The sequence below is a fragment of the Cyprinodon tularosa genome, unplaced genomic scaffold (genome assembly GCF_016077235.1).
Source record: "Cyprinodon tularosa strain WSP-4 unplaced genomic scaffold, ASM1607723v1 ctg154, whole genome shotgun sequence".
Lineage (NCBI taxonomy): Eukaryota > Metazoa > Chordata > Actinopteri > Cyprinodontiformes > Cyprinodontidae > Cyprinodon > Cyprinodon tularosa.
In genome coordinates this window covers 940,353-954,003 of record NW_024038375.1, presented here as the reverse complement: position 1 = coordinate 954,003, position 13,651 = coordinate 940,353, and the positions used below count along the sequence as shown (strand labels likewise).

Below are 13,651 nucleotides of genomic sequence, written 5' to 3'. Positions count from 1 at the left end.
TAAGTTATCATGAATAATGGGGCATACTTCCTTCTGACCCCAGAAGATGCAGTGCAGTAATTAACTGGTTTATTGACCTGTAGAAATCTGAATACAGAGACAAAGGGGCGCACAGTGACATAATCACAGGATAAGTCCTGCTGAGCTCATCTGCTCTTGAATCACACAGAATGAAAGACTACTCAAGTCAGTGACGCACACATAAACACAACTTACAAAAGCTGATGAAGGTTCTCAGTCATCCAGGTCATAGTCATTCCGTAAAAATTCAAAAAATATCCACTGGACTTGGTTTTCAAGATTTGAAGACGTTTCGCCACCTCTCCAGGAAGCTTTCTCAATTCAAATGTCTGGATCCGCAGTGAGTTTGAGTCTTATATAGACAACGCCTTGTATCGCTTGGAAACATGCAATGGTAACCGATGAATGGGTCGTTAGTTCCATCGTTAGCCTGTAATATCTGAACTGTCTATGATTCTAGGGGTCGGTCGTTAAAGGGGGGATTGCCATTAAGGGGGGGATTGTCTCCTGTAATACCTGAAACCTGTCTATGATTGTTAAGGGTTGGTCGTTAAGGAGGTATTGTTCACCGGCTGGGGCGGGTGAGTCCCTCGTTCCTCTGTGATGGGGTGGGGGGTTTGGTGATATCTGGAAGGGATCATGTCTATGATTGAATTGTATGTTTTTGGAAGCTGGAATCTGAGTCCACCACCTCTGTTTAAAGTTGGTTTTTCTCTCTTAACATAGATGGCTTCCTTCACGCCCCTCTCAAACCACCTATTTTCTTTATCCAGAATATGGACATTCTGGTCCTCAAAAGAATGTCCTTTGTCCATAAGGTGTAGGTGTACTGCGGAGTCTTGTCCAGAGGCAGCCGCTCTTCTGTGTTGGCGCATGGCCCAACACAGAAGAGCGGCTGCCTCTGGACAAGACTCCGCAGTACACCTACACCTTATGGACAAAGGACATTCTTTTGAGGACCAGAATGTCCATATTCTGGATAAAGAAAATAGGTGGTTTGAGAGGGGCGTGAAGGAAGCCATCTATGTTAAGAGAGAAAAACCAACTTTAAACAGAGGTGGTGGACTCAGATTCCAGCTTCCAAAAACATACAATTCAATCATAGACATGATCCCTTCCAGATATCACCAAACCCCCCACCCCATCACAGAGGAACGAGGGACTCACCCGCCCCAGCCGGTGAACAATACCTCCTTAACGACCAACCCTTAACAATCATAGACAGGTTTCAGGTATTACAGGAGACAATCCCCCCCTTAATGGCAATCCCCCCTTTAACGACCGACCCCTAGAATCATAGACAGTTCAGATATTACAGGCTAACGATGGAACTAACGACCCATTCATCGGTTACCATTGCATGTTTCCAAGCGATACAAGGCGTTGTCTATATAAGACTCAAACTCACTGCGGATCCAGACATTTGAATTGAGAAAGCTTCCTGGAGAGGTGGCGAAACGTCTTCAAATCTTGAAAACCAAGTCCAGTGGATATTTTTTGAATTTTTACGGAACAACTTACAAAACAATATAAGATTAATGCACTTTTGTTAAGTTGAATTAGTCAGTTATTTATATATTAAGCTTAAATTTGTAAGATCATTCCTATATAAGATAGGTGGTTAGGCATAAAAATCTCACATAATGCCTGTTACCACTATGACAAAAAAATGCTAATTGGCTCCTCCTGTACAGGTCCATTAATAGAGAGGTGGCTACAAGTCCAGACACTGTTACAGTGCTGTGAAATATAGTTACAGCGTTACTGTTTTGTTCTTTTTTTTGTCTCACTTAAGCATTTCAGATAATCAAATAAAGTCATCATAAGACAAAGGTAATAGTGTCTCAAGAACAACCTTCAATTAACTTATTTTTTAGTTCAGTTTCCCATGTTACACACAGGCTACCTTGCCTTCAGAATCAGGCACACACTTAAATAGCATCAGATGACATGAAGAAGGCTAAAAAATCTTAAAAGCAATAAATCATTCCCCATTCTAGATGTGATGGAAGGACAGATTAGAAGCAGAGCCATTTATAGAGGTGAAGATATTGCATCGAAGATAAAATATGCAAGTCATTTCTGACTTTATAATGTTGTGTACCTTATATGAACCCTGTCTACTTTTATTACCCAGACCTGAAGGGTATGACTTCCAACAAGCAGAGAAGAGACAAAAAAAGTTTGACAAGCTGTACAGATTGTGAAACTTTTTTACTGATTCAATCTCTAACATCAAAACACTTTAAAGTCAGAAAGCATCAATTTACTGTCTAATTTCCTTCTGGAGAAAAATTTAAACACTAAAAGTTAAATGAATGCTTTCTAAAATCATCAGCCCCAGTTAAGAATTATTGAACATGGTTTTCTGTTACAAATTAACCATAAGAGTATGACAATGGATGTTATCAAACATCATAAAGAGCTGAATCATCTGCTAATTTGATTTACTCTGGGAGCTGACGCGATTAAATGTCTTAAGGGATAAAGACTGGTGGAAATGATGGACCATTCAGCAAATTACTCTTAGGCAGCTGAAGAAATTATTGACAGACAGCAGTGTACAACTCCTCATAAATACAATCTCTTCCTAATGAACTGCATGAGGTCTCCAGACAGGGCTCTTATCTGAGAATGGAGCATTTTTGTCAAATCTGGATTCATAAGAATATTTTCATATTTATGTTAATAAGATCTAGTGGTTTGAATATCTGTTTATGTTTCAGTAAGTTTTTTTTCCTAATTTGCCAAATTAGAGGGACAAACAGATTTGAGCAAATCTGAAAGGTGTGGCATGCTTCCGTGTTCAGGGATGTCATTGCTATGATATCCCTAGAATCCCTCCTAAATACATTGTGGTAACATCGAGACAAATTGTCAAACAGTACTACTACTAGTACAACAATAGTTTTGCAATAAATAACTTACATAATTTGGTTAATATTCATAAAAACTGCAGTGATACACTCACGAACAACACAATATTAATTTTGTCATTCATTTATTACATTCTCCAGTTGTCTCTTAAGACATAGCAAACTGGGTATCCCTGCAATTGTGTGTTTCAGCAGCAAGCTACATGCTACCTGATCACCATATTCATGGCTGAGCTTTAATTATTCTAACAAGAGCAGAGGTAAAGCTGTGCTCCCTCAGCTTCTGCGGTTCAGGCCACAGCTCATCTGAAAGCAGGGAGATAAAAGAAGTGCAGCTTGGCTCCTGGCTTTATCTCGTCTGTGTTCTAATCAGCAGCAGTATTAATCATTGGCATTAATTAGAGCCATTAATCACTCTTAAGAATAGATGTGTCTGTATTTAGAGAGTGGAATAGGGGATCGAAATGAAGCATTTCAAAGGGAGAATGCCTGACCATTTTTCATTGCAGTGTGCTACTGTTTATGAAATCGTGTTTTTCTTTTGTGGTGTTTTTTACGACTGTTTTTGTCCTGGTTACTTTTCTAAATGAGCTTTAAAATCTCCATGGGTCTGTTCTCGGCAAAAAATAATAAAAAAAAGTGATAAAAGATATTAATGATTTAGCAGTGAATGGCTTCTGTCAAAAAAAAAGTCTAAATATTAAAGTTTGACAGCCGTTATGACTATCTCTTTCAACCAAAGAGAAACTGAATCTGTTTGTTGCACTTGATCAGTCTGTGGTTTTTTTTGTTTTTTTTTTTTGTTTTTTTCCGAGTAACATATGACTAATAATCCAACAATATTAAACAGTAAAGAACAAAAAGACCTGTTTGGCATGCCCTGTTTGACTCCAGTTTTAAAACAACAGAATTTTTTTTTGAAGAACCGCTATATTAAACTGACGGAAAGTGCATAGAAACCTACATCATTCAGGATTGTGAAGGCCTCGGTCAGAGCTTCGCCCAGCAGCCCGATTCCTTTGGCAAACAACTTATCCAGATGTTCACGGAAATGCTGATAGATAGTAATTAAAACAATTATTTTAAACACCACAATTTCATGAAGCAATAAGTCTGGAAAGATAATTTTATTTGGAACTCACATCTTTGTTGGTTGTGTCAGCCCGGACCAGCGTACCATTCAAACAAGGCTCTACATAGTGGATCTCCTGATTGTACTGTGGATAAATAATTAATAATAAAGTTAAACTTTGTGTTCCAAAAGGGTTTATATCTCTTCAACTTTTTGTAACTTAGTTCTGTTATATCCAAAAACTTTGACCTACTTTTTTGGGCTTTAATGTGATAGACATAAATAAGTAAATAATTGTAAAATAAAAATAATGATTTAGATTGCCTTTAAATTCTTTTACCATACTATCTATTAACTCTGCTGTGCATTTGTATTCAGTCACTCAGAGAAGAACCTTTAACTGCGATTACAGCTGCAGCTCTTTGCGTCTCGGCTTTGCATGTCTAAAGCCTGAACTGCCTGAGACATAAACAAAACTATTTCATTATAGCTCCGGCTGCATGTTTGGAATTACTTCCTGCTAGAAGAACCTCCATCTTTTTTTTTTTTTTCGAAACTCTGATTTTCCACCTTTGTTTCCCTATATATAATTATCTTCACATGTCAATTTATTTTGCTGCCCCTTTTAAAATGAAATAACTCTACATCATGATGCTGCCGCCAGGTTTCAATAAAGAGATGATGTGTTCAGGGTGACATGCAGTGTTATCTTCAGAAGTTTGCATGTTGTTCAGATAGTTGATATAATCTAATCAGAGCAGTTGGTTCCACGTTTGCTGTGTCATTAAATGGTTTGTGGCAAAAAAAAAAAAAGAATTCTTATGACTTTCTTCAGTTAAACATCCTTGCTTAAAGGATATATTTATTTAATGAAAAACCAATAGTTTTTCTGATTAATGCATCTCTGCAACTCCTTTATTATTTCTACAGGCCAAACAGCCACCTCTTTAAATGGAAAAATTCCTCTTCCCTGCATTGAGGTTGTGTTTAGCTGGATGAACATGACATGAAATATTTTCATGTTGCAATAAAAAATGGCAAATCTCTCTGTTTTTCAAGACTGTCTCCTTAAATATATGTACACAGCAACTTAAATACAATATCTGGTCTGTAACTCAATCATTAATCACACAATCTCAGTAATGGGATTTAACTTCATAAACTATTGGCACCCATGGTCTCCATTACAGTGATAAAACAGTGCTTCCTGAAGTGTTGGAATTTTGTTTAACCATCCACTAAGTATGCTTTAAATTCTATAAAATTACTTTATTCCGGACCTATCTGCTGTGTTCCATGGTCATACAATTTTTAAAGACAATTTGATGGATTTTATATGGGAAAGTGAGATGAGGAAAAGGGAGGAATACAAATGCATGCAGCACCTTTTATGATTTTGTAAAGTATAGGGAAAACTATATTTTCTTCCTCACAATTATTGATTGTTTGTGTTTGTTTATCACATAAACTCTCAAACAAAATACAGGAAAGTTTGTGATTATAACTTGACAAAATGTAAAAAATTAAAGGTTGGATTTTGCAAGACACTGTACAGAAATCCTAAGACCTTTTTTTATTGTACATAGCAGACAAAACAATAAATAGCCTGTAAATTTGAAAACATACAGCAATGATGTTAAAGAAGTCATCATCTCCCAGTGTGTCTAAAATGGAGGAAACCGTCTGCCTGGCAATCGTCAGCCTAAGGCCCTTCATGCTCCCACTAACATCTACTAAGATCACCACATCTTTTGGAGACGTAGCTGCCTGGATGTACCTGTGGGGTGGAGTTTAATTAAACACCTTATCAGAACATTACAGCAAAAAGAGAACTAATAAAATTTGAATAATGTCCTGTACAGTCTGCTTGAAAGGATGACCTTTTAAACCCTTACCACTTCCGATTCCTGCAGTCAAAGCCAATGACACCGTGCTCATCCGGGTGCCACTTTACTCCTTGAGGAGAAATTAAAGGGTAAATTTACAGCAAAACTGAAAAATAAATTGAGATTATTTCACGAAACAGAAAACAAATGCAAAGGGAATCTCTTTAGCTGTCTATGGTTCATAAACAATACACGTTATATAAATGTGCTTTAAGTCTCAAGCTTTAAAAAAAATGCTAAATAAAATAACAACAATAGAAAAAAATTTACATTGTTAAAAGCAGCAACTAGGGATGCACGATATTGGGATTTTGGCCGATATCCGATATGCCGATATTTTGAAACTCATGTAGCCGATAACCGATATCGATACTGATGTTAAAGCTGGACAAAAATAAGTAGTCATTGAAAATAGCAGTTTTGTTATCCATTTCTGACACTTTGAAAAATAATATACTCAAATATATTTTCATTATGCTGATATCAAATAGATTTTTAAAAACGCAGTATCGATCTATTTTACTTTCAAAATCTCGTAAAATTTCATCGTTCTGTTACAAACTCTTGTGATATTTTGCAAATTCTTGTGAGATTTTGTTGGTAAAATAGATCGATACCGCGTCAATATATCAACATATAAAAATATGGCAAAATTTCATGAATTTTCGGGGGATTTCGTAGCATAACGATGACATATAGCAGTATTTCATTAGTAAAAGAGATTTATATGGTGTTTTTAAATGGCAATATATCAGCATGTGAAGATATTTTAATGTATCAATAATTTTTCCCTCGTCTTTAGGGAAAAAATAAAGTTTTGGAGGAAGAAGAAGTAGTTTTTTTTTTTTTTTTGACTTTAGAAACTCAGAAGCTGATCAAATATCGGGTTAAATATCAGTGGGGTGGCCGATGTCCGTTATTCAGTTTTAAGGCCGATACAGGCTGATACCGATATGGGGCCGATTATATCGTGCATCCCTAGCAGCAACTCTTAAACATTTTAAACTGCAGCCACAGCTTTTTAATAATCTTTAGGCCCAATGAACATGACTTTTTAAAACATACTTTAAACATAAAGTAATTTTGAAATACATGTATGCCAATAGCATATCTAAACATTTAACATTTAAATATATGTACGTTTTAACAGATTATTTTAGCAGCAAAACCCAAATCTTTTAACCCAAAGTTTCAGTTAACACCAGAATCAGAATCAGAATCTCTTATTATATATGCACCACAATAAACTGTGCATTCATGCTTTCCTTTTAAGACCAGAGTGGGGCCAGCTATCTTCAGTAGCATTGGACAAAATAGACCCCGGTCTATATGGGCAATAGAGAGATACAGGACATGCAACCATGCTTCCAATCATGTATTCACTATAAGTGCAGTCTACAGAGTCTTAACCTAGTATGTATGCCAAGTAAGACAATAATGCTGTCCAGATGACTTTACAATCAAAACAAAACAAGAAACATCAACAGAAAAATAAAGCATCCCTTTCAAAGTAAAAATGTTGTGTTACGGACTGTAGAATGTTCTCTTTGTAAGGCATACTGCCCGCTAACAACCAGGCAAGGGAACAGCCAATCTAGGGCCCTACAAGGATTCACAGAGTGGATTGATAGACTCCAACTGGAGATATCAGTAAACCTACTTTTTAAAACGGGCCTCAGTTCTTCAACTAAAGGGACAAACTACAAAATGGCAAGAAAAGTCTAGAAGTGGCTAGATGAAATTAAGAGAAAGCAGGGGTTTGTATGAACAACAGAAAGACTAATGAACAGCAATAGGGTTCTGTTATATTATGTTTTGTTTTTTAACCTCCTTCTGCCATAGTGCATTCTTTATTTCTTTATTAGTGTTAAGGCATGATCTGTAATAAGAATTTACATAAAAAGGCTGCTGTGTTTCTAAGAATAGGTGCACACTCATACAAAATTGTACGCCAGCTTTGAATATTAACTGTATAATCAATTTGTTTATTTATTTGTTTTAAAGTAACAGTAAAACCTTGTTTTACACACCATACATATGTATAAATTAACTAAAATCTTTTCACTGGAACCATAGTAGCACCTCTCCTCGTTCAGGAAACAGAGGGTTGTTCCTTTAGTGACTGCAGACTACCACTGACAAATTCTGATTAATTACAGTCTGTTTAAATGCATCCTCTCTGATGGTCTGTAAAATTACAACATTAGCCAAATTACCCCTTTAGAAACCCTAAATCATTTGTTCTGATCAGTTTTTTTTCCCATTTTACAGCAGTGACATCTCCCATAGGACAAATCTCCCTTTCCTTCCCCATCTCAATCCAACACACACAAATATATACAGTTAAACCTTATAAGAATATGCATCTTCAGTTTTAGAAAATGCTTTAAATTTTCAACAAAAATCGCTGTAGAAATCAATACAGCACTGAAGCATAAAGAAAGAAAATAACTCTCACCAGGGTACTGCCTGAAGAAGCCTTTCGCACTTCCAAAGTACTGCCAGATCAGTGTTGGATCTCTTTCAAAGTTTTCCACAAAGACTTTGTTCAAGGCCTCGGACCAGTAAACCCCATTGACGATATCTGGGTCTAAGGAGGTGGACACAGAGACAGAGAAACAAACAGGTGAATTAAATGTTGATAATGCAACCATCTTGGTCACCATTATTGGATGCGGGATTGACCTTTATCCCTTATTGACTTTTTCTAAAGCCAACACAATGGCTGCCTCTAAATCATCCCCTCCCCTCCGGCTGCTAGACGAGCCTCTCTTTGTGCAGAAAGCAGAGTTATAGGGAGTCTATTTGAGCCAAACAAAAGCCACCCAGGCAATGTGACAACAAGAAGCGACTGAGCAGCTACCGTATGAACAACATCTTTACAGAAAGCTTTGCCTTTATGTCTGGGCTGATATCGATCGCCCGACTTCACTTCCCACAGCTTGTGACACTGATACAGCTCCAGCTACCATTCCTTACTTCACCACTCACTTATCCTTTGCCATCTCCCCATTTTCTTCATCAGCTTCCTACACTGTAGGTAAACAACTCTAATACCACCTTGTCTCTCAGGCATGAAACAGGACTTCTCACCTTTGTTGTACATGTTGGTGGGCACCTGCACCACACTGAGGCTCAGGTTGACTGAAAGGTTGTTGAAATGGTCATTTGGCTCTAGGATGAACTCTCCTCCAAGCTCCACATTGTTGCCCTCCTCGTCCACCTCATTGATCAGCACAGCATTGAAGTACTCATACTAGAATAAAAAGAGGGAAAGTAGACCAGGTAAAACATGAAGACAGAGCAAGAGCCTGTTTAATGAATAGTTTGTTGATGTAGGAGGACTTCCAAAGAGAAAAATCTTGTTAATGAGGATTTCAGAAGTGCACACATCTTCATCTTAATTTCTATCATTGAAAAAACAAAACAAAAAGAAGTGTAACAGTAGCGAAAAATTTGTAATAATTAGATAATGCTCTGATATTGTATCTCATAATTAGGACAGTTTTTAAAATAGTCATATGAAAGATACGTGAGAAAACACCCCTCTATTAATTGAGATTAAGGTAAAGGTACAGTTGATGCGACAATGGATTTTTTGGCAGACTCTTTCAGTGAGTATACTGTAGCAGCACAAAATTATCTTTTTATTATTGTTTAACCCCAGCTATGCTATGCTAAAGAAATTATAGAAAGAACAGATTATATCTATAGAAACTGTTTTCACTTGCTTAAATTATGAAGAAAATAAAACTGAATTGAATTATTTTAGGATTTTGTATCTATCATTTATTTATATGTATAAGAAAGAATAAACACAAACTGTGGATGTTTTGACTCAAAAAATATGCATATATTTCAATTGTATAAAATCAAGTCAAATGATTACCAAACTCTGCAATATGTTGATTGTGTTGATCATTCATATTAGCAATACTTGATGTAAATTCAAGTTTATTATCATGTTTTACATAAAAATTTGCCAAAATTTACTTTGTTGTGTTAAATGGTTAATTTTTATGCCTAAAAATTACAAAATATATATTTCTTCTTTAACTGGTCCATACATCAGGCTGTTGTTTTAAATAAGGATTTTTTTCTTAATCTGTGCTACCTGGTTAGATAAAAGCCAAGGTTAGTGCCTTTGCCTCTAAGCAGGGTTAAAATTTTAACTGTAACTTTTTGACACATTGTTGTTAATGATTTGTCTTTGTCTGGATGCTTAAGTTTATTACTAAAATCTAGAGACATGTGTGTCAAGTTTCCCAACTGCCTTAAGCTATGAGTGTGAGGATTGACTCCTGTTTCTGTGTTGTCCTATTGATGGATTGGTAACCTGTCCAGGGTGTTGCTGCTGCCTTTTTCTGGCAGCAGCAACATCAAGATCCTGAACAGGATCTGGCAGGCATGAAAAAACTGTTTTTTATCGTCACACCTTCTTTGAGCTGCAGACCATAGAATTTTTTTTCAGCTCATTTAAATAAATACTAAAACGCATTCATTTTAAACTTGAGAACCTACAGTGGCATCAGCAGTAAATAATGATAGAACATATTAATAATTATCTATTGTTCAAAAGTTAGGGATAACTTGCAGAGTCGTAGAACATTGAAGTTAAAATAGCGAAGAAAAATATATTCTACTATTGGAAACTGCAAGTAGAGAAAAATATTATGGAATGATGGTTCTATTTATTAGATATTCAAATTAACAGAGTATTTGGGAGACGCAGAAGAAACTAAATGGCAACTGCAATAACAGTGCCTCATACTGCCTGTCAAGCATAATGAAGGCACAAGATGATCTCACAAAGTTTTATAACATGAAAAATCTGAAGAATTGCTATGGTGGGTGGCACCTTAATCCTTGGAGGCTATCAGAAAGTTTATGGAATGTTATATCATACTCTATGGAAAGCATTTCACCTTGGAAAATTGTATCCAACAGCAGAGGAATCTAAAACTGAAATATACCTAAAATGTGTCTGCAGTATTTAAAGGGTAAAAAGGCACCCAGGAGACACTGACAACAACAAAGTGGCTGTCACATTTAGAAGATTTTAACCCTGTTGACCTGATATGGGAACTGCCTGACTATACGGTACATAGAAAGACAAGTTACCCTATGATCGTTTCTCTAAAAGGCAGTAAAGGCAGATTAATTTACAAAAGAATAACAGTTCATTTTAAGTCTGCCAAACTTTATGTGCATTTCTACCATTGTCTGCAGTTGATTGAAAGGCAGTTTAAGAAACATTTTGAAAGTTTCCAACAAGATGTTTGGACATATGTGATGAAATGCTGTTAAAGTGAATGATAGGTATTAGTTTCATATATTTTAGTTGCTTCTTAAGAGAGAGATGAAGTAACTCTGGTTCAAATGTTTTTCATCACGATGAGTAAACATGTTCCTGTTCATTTTCCTTAATGACATTGTGAGTGTTAAGTTGATAATACAAAACTGCAGACAAAAATTTGATTTTAGGTGACAATAAATAAGCTGACTTCAACAGTTCAGCAGTCTAGAAGCCTGTATACATCCTTCCTGTATCCTAGCTAAATTTCATTTTTGTGTTCTTAAAAGATGAAGTCCGAAGGTGCTAAAACTCAACATGGTAATTATTAAAAAAAAAAATCTTTTCATTTTCTGCATTTATCAATTTGACTGTTGAAAAATATGTGTTTCCATAAAAAAACAATAAGAATTTGGGGGTTTACATTCTATTTTAGCAGAGGTGTAGTAGGAACCATTTGAAATCAAGCAAAGTTAATGTGGTTTAATTCCAAAAAAGTAAAAAAAAAAAAAAAAAAAAAAAAAAAAACACACACATCAGGTTTAAACACAAAAAAACAAGTCAAACCTCTGCCTTATATTGTGTTGAAGATGGCACAACTAATTCTATTTGAGGATTTTATGTGACAGACCTACACAAATGACAGAAAAACAGTAAAACATGGTCTTCAACATGTTTTACTGCAAAGTTTGTAAAGCATGTCGGATATATTTCTGTTGTAATCTAAAGTACCTTATTTTGATACCCCTGAAACAAAACTTGCAAAGGGTTTCTACAGGAATAACGCATTAGTAACAATGATTTACATTTATTCATATCAGAAATTAAACTATTCTCTTAAAGTTTTAGAAGTTTGTCAGATAATGTTAGTGAATAAATATAAAAGATATCTGAGACATTTACAGCAAGGTTAGGTGACTAATACCCAAAGTTAAGGGCTCAGTCCATCTTCACTAAATCACCAAGAATATAGCTTCACTGCGAGCCCACAATATGACTGTCCACATACATTAAGAGGAGAGAGTGAATCAGAGAAGCAGTTCAAAGTTCAAAGCTGCAGTGATATACGGACTCTGAAACAGAATTAAAGTATATTGTGAGATGGAACATTTTTTTTTTAAACTGTGGCATACACTGATCAAAATTTTAACACACCATTTCTAAAGAGATGCTTTAAACCGTCTCCTCTTACTTTATCATTACACTGTACTCTTAGTTTGTCTTAGAAAATCTTTTTCTTTATTATTATTTGGAAACATCAAAAGGTTTAAAAGGGTTGAATACTTCTGCAAGACATGCTGCATACGATGGAAAATTTTTAACTTCTAACTGGAACTCCACCATAGGTTGGTTCTATTGGACTCTACTCTTAAATTGGTCATCGGAATGTTTTTTGACATATCCAGTAAAGCAAAGGTTTTAATATCAAATTTTAATGCTCTCCCTAAGACATACAAAAAATTATACAGTTTTAGCATTATTTAATATTAATGATGTTAAGTAAAAAAATATCCAACAACAACACAGTTTGTTCACTTAAGGACTTTGGAGTAAATTAATCAAGAGCATTATCCTGCATGGGGAATATGTCCATGTAATAAGAAAAAGATTTATTAATAATATAATTTAAGAAGAAAAGTATTTAAATATCCCTTATTAGACATTTTGTCTGCATATTTTCTATTTTTATTAAAATGTAGATATACATTTTTCATCAGTAATTTAATGTAAGAATGTATTGTGCTTTGAGAAAAGTGAGAAACTCTGTGCTTACAGTTTGCATGACCTGTCCTTCGCTGCCTCCTGCTGTACTAAGGGAATAACTCATCCTGTCTGAGCGGCCTCTCCGTGGCCTCTATTGTGCGCACCGAAAGAGGAAGGAAGAGGGAGATAGTTGGTAGATATGGGAGGAAGGGAGGGGGAGATGGCTGATGGACTCCACAGCATCAGTCTCAGGGGAGACTGAGCGGGCATCACCATCAAGCAGCCTCTGACAGCTCATACCACGCCTGAGCAGCTCTCTGACGAGCTGCAGCAGAGCTCAGAAAGGGGAAGGAGGAGCCTCAAAGGGCCACGGAGGGGAGGGGGGAGACATGCACAATCAGCAGAAACTCAGTGCTGTATAGAGGCACGTTAACCACCAGGGTTATTACTGTGGAGCAGGCCGTGGGAGTGGGACACTGCAGTTCTCCGAGACGGCCCACTGATTCTTACAGCTTTGCAGTTAGCTGGAAGCCATGCTGCAGAGATGTGTCCTCCATTACAGACTGCAGGGGCCCCACTGTACAGCCAGGCTTATGGTGCCAAGGAAAGATCTTTCTGAGCTCCTCTTGGCACTATTAGGTTCACAATTTGCACAGAATCATCCTTTTAAGATGAACCAAATACACAGTTGCCTGCAGTTTTCAAATTGCGAAAAAAAAGCAGTTTATGGAAAAAAATAAAAGTGGTTTCTTGACTGTTTTTGCTTTAAAATGTATTGATTGTATCATGTTTTGTTCGA

General features: G+C 36.2%; 1 protein-coding gene across 2 annotated transcripts in view; it reads right to left on the bottom strand.

Annotated features, from left to right (window-relative positions):
* The window catches only part of LOC119779992 (voltage-dependent calcium channel subunit alpha-2/delta-3-like), a 49,519-nt gene that overhangs the window by 24,515 nt on the left and 11,353 nt on the right, over positions 1-13,651 (bottom strand). For both annotated transcript variants that reach the window (XM_038279876.1, XM_038279875.1), the window contains exons 6-11: positions 8,949-9,111; positions 8,314-8,445; positions 5,865-5,925; positions 5,596-5,746; positions 4,040-4,114; positions 3,862-3,951 (exon numbers count right to left, since the gene is read on the bottom strand). In XM_038279876.1, coding sequence (XP_038135804.1) covers positions 3,862-3,951; positions 4,040-4,114; positions 5,596-5,746; positions 5,865-5,925; positions 8,314-8,445; positions 8,949-9,111 — 672 coding nt within the window. The remainder of the gene's footprint in view (positions 1-3,861; positions 3,952-4,039; positions 4,115-5,595; positions 5,747-5,864; positions 5,926-8,313; positions 8,446-8,948; positions 9,112-13,651) is intronic.